The sequence below is a fragment of the Micromesistius poutassou genome (assembly GCF_964030765.1).
Source record: "Micromesistius poutassou genome assembly, chromosome: 18".
Taxonomy (NCBI): domain Eukaryota; kingdom Metazoa; phylum Chordata; class Actinopteri; order Gadiformes; family Gadidae; genus Micromesistius; species Micromesistius poutassou.
The window spans coordinates 2328371-2348073 of NC_140288.1; the positions used below are offsets into that span (position 1 = coordinate 2328371).

General features: G+C 43.3%; 1 protein-coding gene across 1 annotated transcript in view; it reads right to left on the bottom strand.

Moving 5' to 3' along the window:
- Window positions 1–9785, bottom strand: part of astn2 (astrotactin 2) — a gene marked incomplete at both ends in the record, with an annotated part of 226615 nt that extends 216830 nt beyond the window's left edge. Inside the window, 1 exon segment of the mRNA XM_084483245.1 lies at window positions 9374–9785. Within this exon segment, the coding sequence (XP_084339371.1) occupies window positions 9374–9785 (412 nt within the window).
- Between the last annotated feature and the right edge of the window lie 9918 nt (window positions 9786–19703).

Genomic DNA, 19703 nt, shown 5'->3' on the forward strand with positions numbered 1-19703 from the left:
GTCTCTCTCTCTCGCACACACACATACACACACACACTAAAGGAAACAAAAAGTTTAAATTAAGTGACGATCCATCCCATGTCGCGTCTTGTTGCATCGCCTTTCACTAAGCAAACCTGCAAGCTATGAGCCAGCTAGCTGTCAAAAAGAGATTATGGAGTGATTCGACTCAGAAGTGACATTGACTTGTTCAAATAGAAAGGTCCACAGTCACGGTCAGCATACTTAAGCATGATGTCCTTATCGCTTCGGGTAAAATAACTATTTTGGACAAATGGTGATAGAATATTTAGGTAATTCAAAACATTGCGAAACAAAAGGTTTGAATACCAGAAGTCACACTCTGATGGGTGCCAAGCTGCAAATTTTATGGTTCTCATACATCTTTTGTTAAGAGCTTCGAGACAAAATTTTGAATGTTCCGACTCTAAGTCTTAGTTCACAACGCTGTAGTTTGCCAAATAAAAACCTTTCATTTTCATTTAGCAGACACTTTTCCTCTGTGACATACAGGGAATAGTTTGCTCAAGAATGCCTACAATTAGACTGCAGACATTGGGATTCAAACCCCAAACCTTTCAGCTGGGTCGAACGCAAGCCCAGTCAGATATTACCATCTGCAGATGGAGAAAGGTAGTCGATAGATGAATTCTCTGGACACAGTGCACCACCGTAGAGCATTCCTCAATAAGAGAGGCTACCCCATAGAGCAGGGGCATAGTGGAGAGACACAGATGGAAAACCAGACCTAAACCAGAGGGAGCGTGGCTTTCATCTGGCCTGTTTTAGGCTGTTTTTCTCTGTTTCCCTTTGAAGCCCAGAGTATGAGGATGCAATACATTTAGCCAAGTGGGCTTGTGTTTCAGGGGTAAGGCTTTGCAGCGATTCTGTTGAAAGCGTGGTTAATGATAAGATATAGATGCCTCCCTAGCGCCAGCTTGTCCTTCCAAAGGCCGACGGTTTCATAACTACATTATTAATTGCTATCCCCCCCGACACACACACACACACACACACACACACACACACACACACACACACACACACACACACACACACACACACACACACACACACACACACACACACACACACACACACACACACACACACAATATATCAATAGCATTGCAACATAATTGCCCTAGAAATATCATTATTTCATTACATTTGTATTAATTATTATTAAAAAAATAGTTTGACAGAAGACATTGTGGTGACTGTGGTGCACCGGCCGGTTATGAACAACGGTTGATGTAAAACCAAAACCAAAAAAGAAAACGGGAAAAAGGAATCCACTGACACAGCAGTTTAGACATCCACTCTGCAGTAGGAGAGCAGCAGAGGAATGACAGACAGGCCTGCTTTAGTGGTGACAGGTACGGACAGGCAGGCAGAACAAGTGCACGAGCCAAGGCTTTAGACCGCAGTCCCCGGTGGATGTCTGATTTGGGGGGGGGGGGGGTGGTGGTACACTTGACTGCTGTTACCTCGATTCCCCTTGTCAAACTGCACCCGCTTTAAGTCTGCTACCAGAGGGCTGGCACAAACCAACACAAAGCATTACAAATGTGTCATTGGTGTAATAGGTCATGAATAACTTATGAGAGAGTTGTAATAATAAAATAGCACACTGTGTACTATTTGATCAAGTCACCCGTATCATCTTCATCCATACCGCACCTAACTTGGTAATGCCATAAAACAATGTGTCTGTAATAGCAGAGCCAAAATGGCAAACTTTCTTACACAAGACGAATACATAACAAATGAGGGCATCAGGGATGTCTCATCCATAAAATGAACCAGGAAATGGCCCATAAAACTTTGCAAAACATGTTATTGAAACATAATGTTCTTTTGGATAATCGAAAAAAAGTGGCTTCCCTACAAAAACAGGTTGGATATGGAAAACGCCCACCAATACGCTAACCAATAAGGAAAACCTATGACCACGACAAACAAGTAACTCGCATTTATTTTATAAAGTCACTCTCTACACACACACTGTGTATGTGTGTGTGTGTGTGTGTGGTTAGCCAAGTTCATAGCATGTTCTCCCCTTCGAGGTCACTGGTAAAAGGCGAGAGACACCAAGTCAGAGTCCTATAGAAAATAATGATACACAGGGGTATGACACTGCTGGGGCCTGGAAGAGACCATTTACGGCCTAGGTTACATTAAAAGATAAGAAGTGGTACACACACACACACACACACACACACACACACACACACACACACACACACACACACACACACACACACACACACACACACACACACACACACACACACACACACACACACACACACACACAGAAAATCGTCAAAAAGCCCAGACCAGACAAGTCAGCATCCCCGCTCAAAAGCAGAGGAAGATGATAAAGGTGGTGTGTTGTAGTTGTGGCCTTTATATTTTGGTTGGGTTGTTCTTCATGCTTTCTGGATATGAAAAGAGTGCATTGCAGGCACACTGGTTTCGATTTACACAGACTGAGTCTAGAGAGCGGTAGTGGTGTTGGTGGACTGGAGGCGGTTAACTGTAATGTGCCCACCCACGCCCCCCAGAGTTATCAGCAAACCATTGGAAGCTTTCAAAGCTTTCCATAATAAAGCAGTGGACTCTTTCTAGCAGTGGTGGGCTAATGGAGGCCGAATGGTAGCCCTTTGAGAAACCATCAGAGGATATGGTACACAGCAGTGTTGATATCAAAACTGTTCCCTTTTCCACCAGATTTGTCAAGCCTAATCCAATGCTTTGTTAGTCACGTATTGTTCCTAGTCGTTTCGCAAATTAAGCTCAATTTGGCTTTTATGCAAAGCAACTAATAGTGAATTAAGTTCATCACTGATGAAAATGGAGCTCAAACCCTTTGCCTTTTGGATGGGAGTTGTTGTTGCATTTGTTTAATGCTGTTACAGTCAATGTGTGTCTTCATTATTAAGATAAACTGTGAGTGTATAGTATATGACTTGCCATCAGACTGACTGTTGAACTGCTGTGTGTGTATGTGTTGGACACATTCAATAGCTAAAAGCAATTATGTATTTCTCTATACACTTTCCATTGCATTGGATAAAATATGTGTTAACTGAAGTTTTTGTGATATGACTACAACATCAAAACATCAATTTAAATCGGCTTGACTTTGTTATTGTATTGCTTGCAAGTATTCTGGTCAATGATAGCATTGCAGCAAAATCAAAGCATACCACAGTGTGCATTGGCCCAGTAATGGAGCCCTCTACTTGTTCTCTTCTCCCTCTTGTTGTCGACTTGCTGAATAGGGCAATCAGTAGGTCATCGACAACAATTAATTCCCTCTGTGGTGGCGATGGCCACGACAAACACCCTTAACGCACACACACCACCAGTGACCAGAGGCAAGGCGACCGCAAGTCACTCATTGTCAATTGGAGGCGAGGGCGACAGGGAAACCATTTGAAAGGGCGGAACCAAGGATCTTGGCAGCTTGAGAGTGGAAAGAAGCTGAGTAAGGGTCCATTTCATGCAAATAAACACTCCAGAGCTGCAGTAATGGCCAATAGAGAAAGGTTGAAGGGCTGTTGTTGCTTAGCTGTTGTTTAACCATTTTTTCCCCAGACTTGGGCTTTGATTTCAAAACGAGGAACCAAAGGAACCAGAGGAACCAAATAATCTTAGTGGTATTTCCGCTGTATTTAACCTGCGAAAACACAAAACTGAACCTTGGTTTAGTTTGACGATAGAAAGTCGAGATACACTAAATTCAATTGTAGGTATACCACCAGCATTTATTATAGTGAAAGTTGCCTCACAATAAATATACAAAGAAATGCCAACAACAATGACCAGACATCAAGCCACGAAGTGCCCAGTGTGAACAGCTCCTGTTTATGGTATCTGTTCATGTTGTCACAGTAAGAGGGAGCTAGAGCCTGGATCGATTAGTCAACATGTTACCAGCCAGCGCTTTCTGCCTCTAAGCTGGCCAAATCTAATTTCTTTAGGACAGAAGTGAAGCAACATCCTTGCTTTGATAACACAAGACCAAAAAGGTAAACTAAACTAAGCCCATTGCAAGCATATAAGTGCATCAGGATAGTGTACTGGTTTGGATGTTCAACTCCACTCCAACTCAGGTAGGGGTTACGGCATCCCGCTCAGGGATGCCTTCCATGTGCAAGACGTGCACGACCCGTACCTGCTCCTAAATTACGCATGGCTCAACTCACTTTCAATCGCTTTGGATAAAACTAAAGTGTATAAATACACTGGAGAATATTTCCGATCGTAGAATTTCCTTTCCTGAAGGCATACTCATGTCCGTTGGAAAAATGTTCCTGACCTTTCTCCAGAGCTTTCCACCAACCATACGATGGGTTTTGACGTGTGATTGAGAAGCGTTTCCCAGCCGTGTACATGTTCACCGCCACGGGAAGCGTTGCGCTCAAGTGCCGCTGACATTTGGTCACTCAGTGCTAAACGCTGCTGCCTTTAAATCTGTAAAGAAATCTTTAAATCTCTGAAGAAAAATATTTTGATACTCCCACGAGGAAAGATTGAAGGACAGAGTAAAGAAAGAGGTAGGGAGAGAAGAGAGGGAGAATGAGAATCATGATTCATGACACACATGGGAGGACTTCTAAGGGAGAGGTTATGGAAACTCAAGACGGCGAAACCAAAGTGCAGGGGTTCGGTTTCCCACAATGCAAGAGGAAAGAAAGAAGTGCATTTATGAGAATTTGTAATATCCTGTGTGTGAATACCGTGTCTATCCTAAATAAAGTAGCCTAAACATTTCCTGTAGTCCAGCTCCCCAGCCATCACTTAACATTAGCACCATAACAACCACCATACTGTGAACAATGGTATCAGATTTCATAAAAATCAAACTTTTTTTGTGCAAACACAAACTAAACGCCCACAAACATACTGCACAATTAGGGTAAATAAAGAGCACCTTGTCGTAAGCTCACTGCCTAAAACTGTCTCTCTGCCTAAAACTCTGGCCCCGTCCACACGGGCAAAAACAATCTTTTCCCCTCCGTTTTCCTTTGATGCGTTTCAAGAATATCTCCGTAAAGACGGACTTATCGAGCTGTAGAACCGCTGTAGTACATATTCAAGGCCACTGTGTGGCGCTGGTTCTCCACAAAAAAAAGTGGAGTGCATCAAGCCTGCCTGTGCGCTGTATACAAACATACAGTCGAGGAGGAGAAAGCAATTGTTAAACATTTTTTAATGTACATTTAGTAATTCAATTTACCAAGGGGCTGTATTTAAAGCTACAAAAATAATACAAGTCTATTTTTTTTTTGGAATTATTCAATGCAACTCTAACGTCGCCCAGCTGGTGGGGGGGGGGCGACGTTTGCATTGTTTGCATTTCAGGCGTCCACATGAATCTTAACACGAAAACGCATAGGTCTGTTTTTATCGTATCCGCCCTGGGACCTGGTCGGACGGTCGGCCCGAACGCACAAGACTTAGGTGTTTTCACCAAAAAAAATTGGCTCAGTGTGGACGGGGGCCTCTGTCTAAAACTCTGTCTCTCTGTACCGCTGGGGTTCGTTTGTTGTTACTTTTCGCCTCCCAAACCCACACAATAAATAGATAATGAAAGTGAAACCGGTAAGACGGAATGGGATTATTCCACATTCCTTATCTAGTTCCATTTCCCTCAGCTCATGAGCTCTGCGCCAAATTCGACGTAATAAATCTAAGCCAAGGCCTGCGTGTTTTTGACCGGGTAGAGTTGTGTGGGGGGGGGGGGGGGGGGGGTCATTTAAAACCAGGTTATGAAACCCCTCCAGCTCTGGACTCACACGTTCAATCCCAACCCTGCACATGCAATTACAGACACGGTATTAAACATTGAGCATAGGCAACTGTGTGTGTGTGTGTGTGTGTGTGTGTGTGTGTGTGTGTGTGTATAATGAAGATGTGGTGAAGACAAAGCAAGGTGTTTGTTTTGCGTGTTCCTATATGTGTCTGCAAAGGTGGGAAAGGGCCCCAGGCTGAGCACCTCCCTGGGGCCCTCTGCGTGTCGCTGTTAATTTTAATGATTGGAGATGGAAACGGCAGGTATATAGCCGAATGATGTAACTGCTATTCCTTCAAGAAATTCGGAAATGCATCGGGAAAAAAAAAAAACATCCCTTCTCGTTTTTTATTCTGTTGACTCGGTTTTGTGAGATGGATCGTGATATGAAATAAGAAAAAAAAAAAAAAAAAAAGAAAAAGGTATAAAACAAGACAATGTGTGTTTACGATGGTGAGACAAGGTGTAGACAGCTCTAAAATAGTGATAAAGTCCTATTCACACAGCTTATATGCAGTTTGAATTGAATATTGTTGCTAAATGTACAATATACTCTTTCTTTTCTATAGCCTACGGTCCGTGGAGAAAATTGTATTTCTAACATCACTTTACAGCTTCCACTTGAGTAGCAGGCAGAACAAACATTATTTAAATATTGATATAAAAACCTGGCATATAATGATACATTCTCATTCAGTCAGTTTATATAATCTATGGAGCCTCTGAGCTTAAAGCTAATATGCTAGATAATGCAACCTAAAGCATGCAACAAGATACATGAGGAACAGCACAAGGAGGCTAGTTCAGACTTTGTGGTTGTTAAAATGTTGTTTCCAACATCTTCCCCAAAGCTAACTTGCATTTGTTTCAACATTTTCCTCCCCATAAATGTTTCCAACATATGACATAGACTTTCATCAGCATGCCATGCTGATCATTTCCCTAATCACGTCATTACCAAGGTTCACAGAAATGTGACACTACATCCAAGAGCTAATGCCATGTATGTACAAACGTAGTGTTCGCGATACACAACATCCGCAAAAGATTGGACCATTGGTCAAGGATTTTTATTCTCAATTTGCCTCATGTTCGGTAAAATTATGTTAATGATCCAACCTCTCTGCCATTTTCTGGGTCGGAAACAGAGTTGATGATGAGACGGTGATTTTATTCGCCACATACGTATGAAGCAGTCCTATTATTAAAAATCCAATGTGTATCCCTTTAAGCATGAGGAGTTCAGCCCATTCCTCCTCCAAATCAGTGTTTAAACGAAATGGGTCAGAACTCTGGCCCGACGCGAAGTCAGCAAGCCAATGAATATTGAACACCGCATAATCACGTAAATCAAACAATCAAACAATCAATATGCTCCTCCACAAGCCCAACTGCACACCGGACCAACACACAGACACACCCACACACATACACACACAGACACACACACACAGGCAGGCCTCTGTATACTTTCCCTTCACAGTCTGCATCAGCAAAATCCACCACGTGTCATGTTTGCCTTTCAGGGCAAAAACTGCAGGTGCAGAAGAAGCAACGTGAGTTCTTTTTAGATAATAACTCATAATTCACACGTCATTAATGAGCAGGTAGTGGGGGATGGGGGGGGGGGGGGGGTTGGGGTATGAACCCTGAACCTTTTCGGCTGTGCATGAAAACACATTTACCCCGATTGCTGGCACATCAAACGTTCTGCATGCAAAGTCATACGTTCCACATCCACACAAACTCATGTGCTTCAAAAACCAAGCGAAGTTTCGCACAAGGACGCAAAGCAACCCGCACACACACACACACACACACACGCACAGCACACACACACACACGCACAGCACACACACACAAACACACGCACAGCACCCACAAAAAACGTCTGCCCTTTTCTTGTGCAGTGTGCAGTCAAGCACTGAATGGAGGATTGTGGAGGGTGGGTGGTGTTGGTGGTGCTTGTGTGCAACAAATTTGCTCGTTGGCTGAATGGAAGGACAGGGCTGCCTTTCTCACTACTCAACTGTTGTCCTTAATGAGAATAGAGAGTGATTCAGTCACTTAATGCTCCAGCCCCGCCCACCCCCAGCCTCACAACCCAGCCCTGCAGTCTGTCTAGTCTGCACTCTCTGAAACAAAAACAAAAAGAGAGAAATTGAAATTGATACTGAATATAAAAAAAAAAGGAGCAAGGAAGTCGGACAGAGAGAGAGGGCGAGAGAGAGAGAGAGAGAGAGAGAGAGAGAGAGAGAGAGAGAGAGAGAGAGAGAGAGAGAGAGAGAGAGAGAGAGAGAGATGAGCACTGTGATAATGAGGCAATTGCGTGGATTTTTATTTTAATTCTGGCATTATCGGATTTATACTGGGCCCGGCGTCGTTGCTTTTGTTCGCAAGCTGTTCCGCAGCTCTCTGTGGTCCATTATTGGATTTGCGAGAGTGATTTCCTACTTACTTTCTGTTGTTTTTAAATCATACTGAGTCAGGTGTGATGCACTTGCTGTACGCCAGCGCGTTGAGTAAATCACTACCCCCTCTCCACTCTAACACCAGGCAGGTTGGTAAACACTCAATGCTCAATAAACTACACACCTCCCTGTATGAAAACCCTGAAGAGAACTATTCTGCACCCACCGAGCCACTTCAATGCAATTCATCCTCAAAAGTAGTCCCTGTATCATGGCCTATGCTCATTTAATCTGCTGTATTGTACATGCATTGTGGATGTATGCAAACAGTGGATATCATTGAGGAAGAGTAACATATGTTTTCCTGGATCAAGCTTGAGCCTACATCTATATAACTGCAGTGCAGTTAAGCTTGTAACAGATGCCATGGAAAAGACACTCTAGATTTTGTCTGGCATTCATTTGTCAAACTTATGATGGGTATTTATTATAAAAGCACGTGAAGTAAAACAAATGGGGGCACCTTATATGACGTAGGCAATGAGGCGTGACGTTTAAATCATGCCCAAGTTTCATACAGGAGCCCCTACAAGCCAGTAGTGTGGTATACAAGAAAGACAGAGCGGGGTGTGCATGAAGGCAGCCTAGGACACCTTCTCAATGCTAAGCCCCACTCAGAACCACACTCGCCAACCACACCACCATGCGTTTTAAGAAGTATTACAAGTTTATTCAGCCGTGGCGGGACACGTGAACGCCGAAGTCATTGAGGTTTACTCTGGGATGCCATCCCTTAAAAATATGTCCACACATACGCACACGCACACGCAGACAGACGCAAACACACACACACACACACACACACACACACACACACACACACACACACACACACACACACACACACACACACACACACACACACACACACACACACACACACACACACACACACACACACACACACACACACACACAAACTCCAAAAAAGCATTATTTTGAGAAAGAGACAGAGAGAGAGAAGGTGGAAGTAAAGGTTTAAGTGCATGTTTTCCTATAACATCCAGCAAGGTATGATGCCAATGCGCCCCCACTTGCACAGCTCTGAGTACCGCGAAGGGACAACTAACACTTTGCACAGCAATGAGGACCTTACCGAGTGTGAAGTAAGGAAGAGCCGTGTTGTCAAGATCATCCATGACGGAAATTCGTCCGGGTAGGTCTGTTCTAACGAATAATAACAGACGGGATTCCCCCCCTCCTCCTCCTCCTCCACCACCACCTGCTCCAGTACCACCACCACCACCACCACCTCCGACCATGCTCCCCGAACCACCACCACCGCCGCCGGTGAAGCTGAACTCGTTCTCCCGGAGTACGGGCAGGGTAGACACCGTGACGGTTTTAACTTCGCAAGGGGTTTCCGCGTCGCCCTCCCGGTCCCTGCCGTCCTCTTCCAGGGACGCACCACCGCCGCCTCCGCCTCGGTTCGCCCGCACGGTCCATAGGTGTGTGGATAAAAGCCCCGGCACGAGAAGCACGACGAGGCGCAGTAGTTTCCCCGCCATCCCCGGTCCTTTGTGTGTGCGCGCGCGCGTGTGTGTGCGTGTGTATGTGTATGTGTGTGTGTGTGTATGGTTCTCCGGCCGCCTGCTTGCTTTGAGCACGGCTCATAAGCTGTCGGTTCATTTATAGTACAGTGCCCGCTAGAGGAGTCGTCTCCGTCCAGGAGGCGGCAGCACAGGTGTAGTGAGAATGGCTTTTATTATTTTTTCTTCTTTTTGCGCGTGTGTGTGTGTGTGTGTGTGTGTGTGTGTGTGTGTGTGTGTGTGTGTGTGTGTGTGTGTGTGTGTGTGTGTGTGTGTGTGTGTGTGTGTGTGTGTTGTGCCTCATTATACATTTATCCTTATAGATTGCTCATTCAGACTCTTATAGTTGGAGTGGAGCGGAGATGCTTGCTGATGTAGAACTCACTGCCACGTGATTGGGTTACACTCAAAGGCGTTAAAAAAAAAACAATGTAGTGATTGTTTAAAAAAAAACGAGTAGTTCAGTCAGTCAGGATTAAATAACCTGCTAACCACAAACATTCAAATAAATAAATAAAAAATAATAAATACATTTTTTTTTTATAAATAAAATAAAAATATAAAAATGTGCATTCTGTCGACAGCTATGCGCCTGCATGCAGAGAAGTCAATTCAGCATGTTGCCGAGATGAACATTATTTATATTCTATTTTTTCAAAACAAAAGCACTAGTACTCTATCACATTCAGACAAAGAATTGATCTAACAAACAATGGAAGAAATGACATTCAATACAATAATACAATTCTTCTTCTTTAGATATTCATATAAATCATATTGTGACAAGAAAAACATAGTCTACAAAACAGGCTCCAGAGACTTGACATATTGTGCCACAGCGGGGGATGTATTGCATAATGAGATTGGAGACAATATGACACATTTCACTGAAAGACACTTTCAGCCTACAAATTAATTTAACCAAGTAAATCAAAGATTCAATTATTATATATTATTAGATTATTTTGATACAGGCCTAATACTGGCTAGGGACTATTGGCAAAGTATGTATAAACAACGTACACCTGTATTAGCGAATACTATGAAAAATAAATAAGAACATCCAATCATATGTTTGCAAACCCAACCTGAAAAAGGGTTATTAAGTTATTAGTCTCCGTTGGTCAAACCCTTAAACCACAATCAGCCTGCAGTCAATTTGGAACCATCTGCCAAAAATAGAACCATAAAAATGCTTTCAGCACATGCCCTGGTCAGGTTTGACCCCAGCCATAGTGTGTTCATCATTAGCCTGAGTCTTATCAGGGGTCCACCAGTCCTACTATGTTATATCAGAACTGCTGCGAGATGGTACACAGCTTTGGCCAGAAACCAAACGCTGCAAGGGGAGTAGTTAGTTACGCCTTGCTTCCTGTTTCTCTACCGGGATATTGTACCGAAGAGGAACTAATTTGCGTAAGTAGAGGAAGCTTTCAGAAGGGGATCCTGTTAAGTCCATTGAATCAGTGGTGTTGATTTGAAACAACTATACACTTTTTCTATGAATGTTGGTGTCCGGAAATTATGTTCTAGCTTTTTTTTTTTCCACCTGAAAAAGTTATATTGCTGGTAAGTGTTTATTCCAATTATGTGCTTACAGATCCATCCAGCAAATTGGTCGAAACAAAAATAAAGTGAAAGTGTTCACCCTGATATTTGTTAGTAGGCCATATTTTCAAACAATGTTCAAACACAGAGAAATCCTTAGTTTTATTCAAGGTAACAGTCCACAACATGTGGTGAGGTTGCATGTAAACAACGTCATATACCCTTAAACCCCTAACTTCCAGGGAAACAAGCAAAAACAGTCGTCATAGTAAGCTAAATAGTCTAGCTTACTATGATGTGCTAATTTGACGAGTACCTCATGCCAGCCACCAAGCTAATGCAGCGTTTTACAGACATATACTTTGCTCGGGTAAAATTTTGCTCTCGCTCTCTCTCACCAACACATTGACAACAGACCGTCTGTGAACATCCACTCCTCTCCGTTCACACTCGGAATCAAAACATGACCATGCGCGGGAGGAAGAATTGTTGTGTGCTTTTCCCTGCAGAGACGACGGCTGGTCGAATTTTTCATAGTATCCATCCAGTTCACGAGTTCACTAATCAGCATTAAGGATGCCAGAAGTGCCAAAAAACTTTAACCAGATACACAGTCCAGCTGCAACTACAGTCTGTAGCTGCTTCTATTGAGTGAAAGGCCTGCAATAGTTTCTACTAATGTGCACATATGAAAAGTGAGTTTAATATGTATTACATATATTCAATGTGCATTACACCCAAACCGGAGTGCCATTGGCCTTACCTTATCTTTACCTGCTTGTGGAGCTAGGAGGCTACACGTCTAAACCGAACATTTTGAAACGATAGACGTCTCCGGTTTAATTGCATTCGAATTAGGCTATTGTTTAGGGAAGGGTACTGGGTAATTCACTGATTGTGTAGAAATGGCTCTATTGAGAGGAGTGGTGCTGCCACGCTGTCCCAGACCGGCAGGTGTACACCACTAGACACATGGGACACTGGTGATCGAGTCTTTAGTTCCCCGCCATATCTCTTGAATATCACAAGAATCGTTTTCTGTGGGAAACACTGTACTGTGTATGACGGTATTGTCATAAAGTTACAAATAACATTATTTTTAGTGGGATTGTGTTGACCCCGGATAACAGCGCTGGGCTAAACCACATAACGTTATCTACAGCTGTTTTATAGTCCACCCATTAAATGGTATGTAGGAAAGTTTATTACTTGCGGCAATTTCATTAGAATTAAATGATATGACGTGAATAAATGTGACTAAACGTAACGGGAATAAAACTTTAATACATCAAGGCATCCTTGAACATGAGTCAACACTCCCATGTTCCCCTGTTACTTCACAATGTCATCAAACATGTCTGTTGTTTTTGATTGAGAGACCCCTAGCGGAAGAATTAACACTTCATACCTTTGAGAGACATTTGTGAGACAACCCTGAGAAAAAAAAAGTTTAAAAGGTTTATGTCAATCCCTGATGTTTATTTTGGAAGCAACCCATTTAACCGTTTAAACAGGTTTTCCGTTGCTATTTTGACATTTCCGTCTATACTTCAAGTGTCATTATTGCACATAACCAGATACAGAGATAAGCCTAAATGGCAAGCCTGACACCCTTCTTCCTGTACTGCTTGTCAAAATGCTGACACGCCCTGAAGATATCTGGTTTATGCCAGTAGGCCACGCACTGCATTCCTTATTCATTTTCCCGCTACGGGCCTCGTGACCTCTTTTGCTGCTGGAGTTTATTGAACACCATGTTTTTAATGAGCATTTCTAGAGCTGGATATGGGAGGGCATGTATGTGTATTATGTATGACTAGAGGAAGGGTTGAGAGGCTCAAAGCCAGACAAGTATGACGAAGGAATTGTGTTCATAATAGACTATGAAGGGCGGTTTAAGAACAAAATGAAAAGTTTCGGGTTGGTTGTATAAGATTGACTTGTTCCGAAAATTGTTCTGACCTCCGTGCCAAGGCAGACTTTGATTTGTAACAAATTGAATTTGACAGACAACCAGGCAGTGGTCACTGCAGCGGCAAGATGGGCAAACTGTGTTCTGTAGCCTTGGGAAAACGGGTTTCTTCTCTCTCTCATTATGAGAGATAACATGGACAGCATGTCTGCACCGCAAGGCTGTCGTTGTGCTTCGCCTAGGTGGTTGGATGTCTCGCCCAAGGACACAAGACTTGGCCTCCCTTTTTTCTGCATACAAATCACACAAATTACCGAACAGCTCCCATGCGGAATGGACATTTTCCCTACATGCTTTTTTTTTGGTGGTTAATTAATCCCAGTTTCATTTTCTGAAGTCAAATTCCATTTCGAGACAGGGCAGCCAGCGGTTGGAAACAAAAGAACATTGTCATTCATTAGCATGTCTGAAAAAGGTGCAAATTTATCCTCTTCAAGTGTCAAGCTCACACTCCGTAGATCATTTTGAGAGGGTTTCTTACTTTTTTTATTTACTTTTGCAGTTGAACATGTTCTTATTTCTGTTGAAGACTAACAGACAGCTGATGGCTGGCATTCCCATTTCCCATTTTACAAAGCAGTTGGAGCCGGTCAACATTTTCCAATGTTAAATGTCGGAACGCTTTAGGTTGATATACACTGACAATAGGCAAAATACGTTTTTGGAGATGTCAAGTATCGTAAACGTTAATGTTTTGCGGTTGCATTTAAGGAGTGGTATCAAAGCATGTATTTTCTGTGAGTGTTGTGTTTTATTGCACTTGAATCTTCTGCACACTAGAGAAGACAACATCTTGAGAATGTAGTATTATTATTATTATTATTATAACCATAAAGCTGGTAGTGTCTGACTTTAATAGGTGTATGGACTAGTTATTATTTTATTATTATTATTATTATTAATGTATTATTATAACCAAAACCCATGGCACCTTGTGTCATGTCAAAACTTTTCTATTATATTCATATATAATTAATTCATTTATGTGGACTCTCATGAGAGTAGTGATAATAATAGTATATTATATTCTTTATTTAACCCTGCTCTGTAAAAAATTATTTTGCCACAAATATGCTGGAATACATACTGAAAAAGAATGACATAAAAATAGGCCATATTGATTTGTTGTCATTTGTAAGGCTCCTGCCAAGCTTAATATAGCTAATTTGACTAAATAATATACATCTATATATATATATATATTTTTTTTTTTATAAAACGGGTGGCTTAAATCAAGCGATCTGATTGGTTCCCAACTGTTGTATATTGAGTGTATATACACACAGCTATGACGCCCGTTCAGTTTACAGAGTTCAGTATCACTCCGCGCCTAACTTGAACTGTTGTTTATTTATATATAAAAGCAATAGCATAGTTCACTGAAGCCTAAAAACATGTTGATTGCTGGAGAGGTTGGAAATGTTGTAAAGCATTAGGCACACGGTGAGTGAACTCGATAGAAGGCTAAATTGCCAGCGAACCAAGCTACCACCTCTAGCCTAGCCTTCTCTCTGAAGGACGCTACAGTGTGTTCATAGCAACCGCCGTACACTTTGCAGGCAGCCAGGAGGGACTACTTTTTTGTATTTGTTAAAAAAAAAATGCTTTTCCGACTTTCTCGCTTTTTCAAAATTGAGGTTGTCTATGACTTTCATTTCGCCGTCCCGCTGCGTGTCGGGACGGACAACGCCCCTTAACTGTGGTATAATGAGCGTATACCACAGCCTGTCACGATCTATTGCTTAAATATATGATCCTTGAACCTGGTGTTGGACCGGCATTGGACCAGTGAGACAAAGGTAGCCCATGTCCCAAGGCGGTGCAGTGTTGGCAGAATCCTTCAATGCTATTGCTGGGAATTGATTGGTCGTTAGTGGAGAACCATGCAGTGGTTGCTGCTGCAGGTTACACACAGAGCTACCAGGGTAGAGAAACTAGGTTACCACCTGAAGGACACACACACACACACATATCATATGCACACACACACACACACACACACACACACACACACACACACACACACACACACACACACACACACACACACACACACACACTTAAATAGGTCTATACAATATAGGCCTGCATGCAGAAAAGCTGCATGATGCAATGCAATATGTTTGTGTTTATTCAAATCAATCATTGTGTAATGATGTTTGTAATTGAATGAGTAAGATAAAAGGGAACATTTTAGAATTGTTGAATTTTAGAAAGTTTATTTTCAGGAATCTGTGCTGAGTTGTAGAGGAATAAGTGAGACAGAAGCATAGTTATTCTTCAGTGAGGTGTATGTATGGTCTCCTTGACGTTAACCTTCATCTTGGCTTCAAGTATTTTGTGAATTGTCACAAACATACCACACAACACTTTATGGATCTCTCTTGGAAGATGTGTATGTGCACACGTGTGAATACATGTGTGCAGGTGTAACGGTATGTGTGAGCAGGTGTGCATGTGGACCTCTATGTGTGTGCATATATTTGTGCAGGTGTGTGTGTGTGTGTGTGTGTGTGTGTGTGTGAGAGAGAGCAGGTGTGTATGTGGGGTTATGTGTGTGCATGCATGTGTACAAGTGTGTGTGTGAGCAGGTGTGCATATGGGAGTATATGTGTGTGCATACATTTGAGCAGGTGTGTGTGTGCAGGTGTGTGTGTGTGTGTGTGTGTGAGCAGGTGTGCATGTGGACCTGTGTGTGTTTGTGTGTGCATGCATGCAGGTGTGCATGTGGACTTCTTTGTGTGTGCGTGCAGGCGCTTGTGTGTGCATGCGTGTGTGTGTGTCCAGGCGTGTGATCGGAGTGTGAGTGTGTCTGCCTCCAGGCGTGTGTGTGTGCAGATGTGTGTGCAGGTGTGCGTGCAGGCGTGCAGGTTTGTGTGTGTGCATGCAAGCGTACATGCGTGTGTGTGTGTGTGTGTGTGTGTGTGTGTGTGCTGCATACAGATAAGGACGTGGACCTTTGCGTGTGCTGCCATGATAACCATGCGGTGCGAGCGGTGCATCATTTTAGCCATGGCAACCAAAGGGTGGGGGCTGGGGGGGCATAGGAGACATGGGAGATGCACTCCGAGCTGATGCATTTGATCAACCAATCCTAATCAAATACTGACAATGCGCCGGGCTGTTTTTAACTCGGCCCTTTAATACCCGCGTGATGCACATAACCGCGGCTGCTGCTGCTGCTGCTTCTGCTTAGGTCGGCATTTGGAAAGCTTTTATTTCATTATCACAGCTTTCACTCGAATTGCTTCTATTCCATTATGTGGAAACTCTGGCTTAGTGTGCCCCGCGACGGTTTTATTGATTGTTTCAATATGTGCTCCTCCGTTTGGACGCACGCTTTTTGACGCCTTCCGATGGAGAATGTGAGGTTTCTTGGATTTGTGTGCACGTAGCCCCTTGTTAAAAAAAAAAAAAAAAAAAGACTAGATAAACAGACACACTCAAATAAAATGCTCCTGACTCGATTATGTTAATGGTGTTGCAATATGCAAAAATATCTCTTTAGATCCCTGTTTGATAATTTATGCAACGTCTAGGTAATGTGGGTTTTAATATAATACACCCACCTTTTCCATGAACACAGTAGCAGCTGACTCTGCTGTTTCGGCACATGTTTTATAACATTTTTCAGCACTCCTTTGTTGTAGTGCCCTCTATTTTCTAATATGCACTAGACTGTAACTGATTACTCACTATCCTTGTCTTCCGATTCCTTTAGCAACACTGTCAAATCATATTTTTGGGGGACTTGGTCGCTTAGTCCTTCGAATGTTTCAGAGTTACGCTCCAATTCTGCTCTTGGGCTTCGGTTGTTCTCTGCTTCGCCTAGGATGTCGCCTAGGATTAGAATATCTTCCGAATGACTGAATGTAAACACATTGAGTGTATGTCACGCTATGATATCACAGTTACAGTCTCAACGGGCTTCACAGGTCACATTCGATGACATACCCTGACATATCCTGCACCCATGTTTGTAAATAATGAAATGGAATCGAGGGCCTTCGACTGTATTTTCCGAGCAAACAAACAATGCGTTGTTAGCTTAACGTTTCTAGCCGTGAGAAACCTTGGCAATTTCCAACAGCGGCGTTCGCCTGAGTTATATGACGGGAGAAATAAAAATGAACTTTTTATCGTTGCTCTGAGGCAGGGAACCTCAAAGGATGATACACTTTCTCCACACCCCCTGTCATTTATTAACTAAATTGGACTTTTGTCTCTATGCTGTCTTGGCATTTCTTTTCATCTTCTCTCAAAATACCATTTTTTTGTATCATCGATATCCTTCTCATGCGCGTTCCCTTCAGCCAACATCTATACATCTCCCCTTATTAGCCATTGTGTTCTCCTATAGCTCTTTCTCCTTTCAGTCTATTATTCTTAGTTATCCAATAGTGCCCATTACCAATACCTAATGTCATTATCTTTTACAAGACAAGGGACCATTATGCTAATATCCTCATTTGACCAATAGATGTACTGGGGAGAGCCATATCGTACATCAGAGGCAGCAATTTGTAACCAAATAAAGCTGAACCACAGCATTATAGTACATCAGATAGAACTACACCACGTAGAAGTACATTTGGCCAAAGCAAAGCGTGCCCTTTTAAATCCAGAAAAAGAGTGAACGGGATGAAGACGTATAGCACAGAATCCGCTTGCGTTAACCACACGCCCTAAACGCATCGGCCACCCTGGCTTTTATCATTAAAACAATGTGCTAAACGTGTCTCTTGGTGACATGATGCAGCCTGAGCAGAGGAGTACGGATGGGCAGTCTAATTAGCCCGCAAGCACCCTTCCCCCCCCGGGGAAACAAACTCCCTTAAAGCCAGCTCAGCAAATAACAAGACGGATCCGCCACTGCGCCTGGCCCCGTCTTACAGCGCCAGGGTCAGGTTATGTATAGTTGACCCCTGGTCCGTTCCAGCAGGTCTGGAGATGGGGGGGGGGAGGGGGGAGGGGGGAGGGGGGGCAGCACGGTAGTGGATTTCCAACAACTGATTCCTAATGGGGAGGAGGATGCCCTCGGCTGACAGCAGACGATGACTCCCCTTCTCCTTAGTTATTACCGAGCTCATTAGCAAGCACCGTTCATGATGAGGTCGCCACACCAGCTGTCCGTGGCTCTGGTTCGTCCGTCCGTCCGTCCGTCCGTCCCGGTTCCCTCGCTGGATGGCGGGCGTTAATAAGTGATGGAGGAATGAAACCCCAGCCGACCCTGACCTGCAAAAGTCTTAAAAGGCCTCTATTTTATCACCGGCTTTTAGATTGATGCGTCGTTATAAGCCATTTGATAATGCCGGAGTGTTTGGATGAAGGATAGGTTGACTACAGCCTCCCCATTGGTGCAGTGCCTGGTGGACATGCCCACTCGTTACATCCCAAGGGTGTGTCCCACATCAAATGTCTCTGTGCCTCAAAGTAGGCACAGACACAAGAAAGGTGGTCACTCCCACTTATGATGTCACAAATGGATGGATTTTGAAATGAGGTGTGATGATTAATACACCCAGGCTGTTTAAACCATATCTAATTTGTGAATGGATAAAGTAACTGGTTTTCTTTAGTATTAACATTTCTTGTTGATAAACAAGGTGAAGAAAAACTCATTTCTTATTACATTCCCATGTTTGCCAATGTATGTAGTAACTCCAGCACCAGCAAACCCAAACATCAGATTTGATCAAACATTTGAACGCGTCTACAGTATTTCATCGCATCGCCACGAACAAACTCTAAAATAAGAAAAACTGAATGTAAGAAAAATTGACCCCCAAACTTGTAATACTTTCCATATGTATTACTTAAACCAATCTGCAGTTGTCTGCCTTCATTCTGAGGTGATTAGTCCCTTGAGGCAAATGTCTTTTGACAGCCGGACCTAGCCATAATCTAAAACAAACACATCCTATAATCCTGTCCGATAGTCTGCATTGCATTCCGTTTTGTTCTTCCTTTAGTGGAACCTTATGACCCAGTGTGTCTCCCCCTTAGCCAGCCGTCCCCTCCAGCTCGTCTCTGCCTCTTGTTGACTCTTCGTGTTCACCCGTGGAGAAATCACTTTGCCTCGACAGTGACAGGAGAACACAGGGCCTCTAATGTGCAACGGGTCTCTGAGGGGTTTCCGCAATGTAAAGAGGACCAAATAAAGGGGAGGCGGGGGGGGGGGCTATAGACGGGGGATAAGGATCAGGCGTTTAAAGGAGATAATCCCGGGGATGTACGGATGTGGGGGATTCTCTACATTTCATTTCCTTAGCCGTGTTTGTCTTTGATCTCGGGGATCGGATCGGATCAGGACGAAGCGCACTTGAGGAATGTCCTGACATCCATACAGCGGGTCGTAGTCAGAGGGGAGAGCGCTG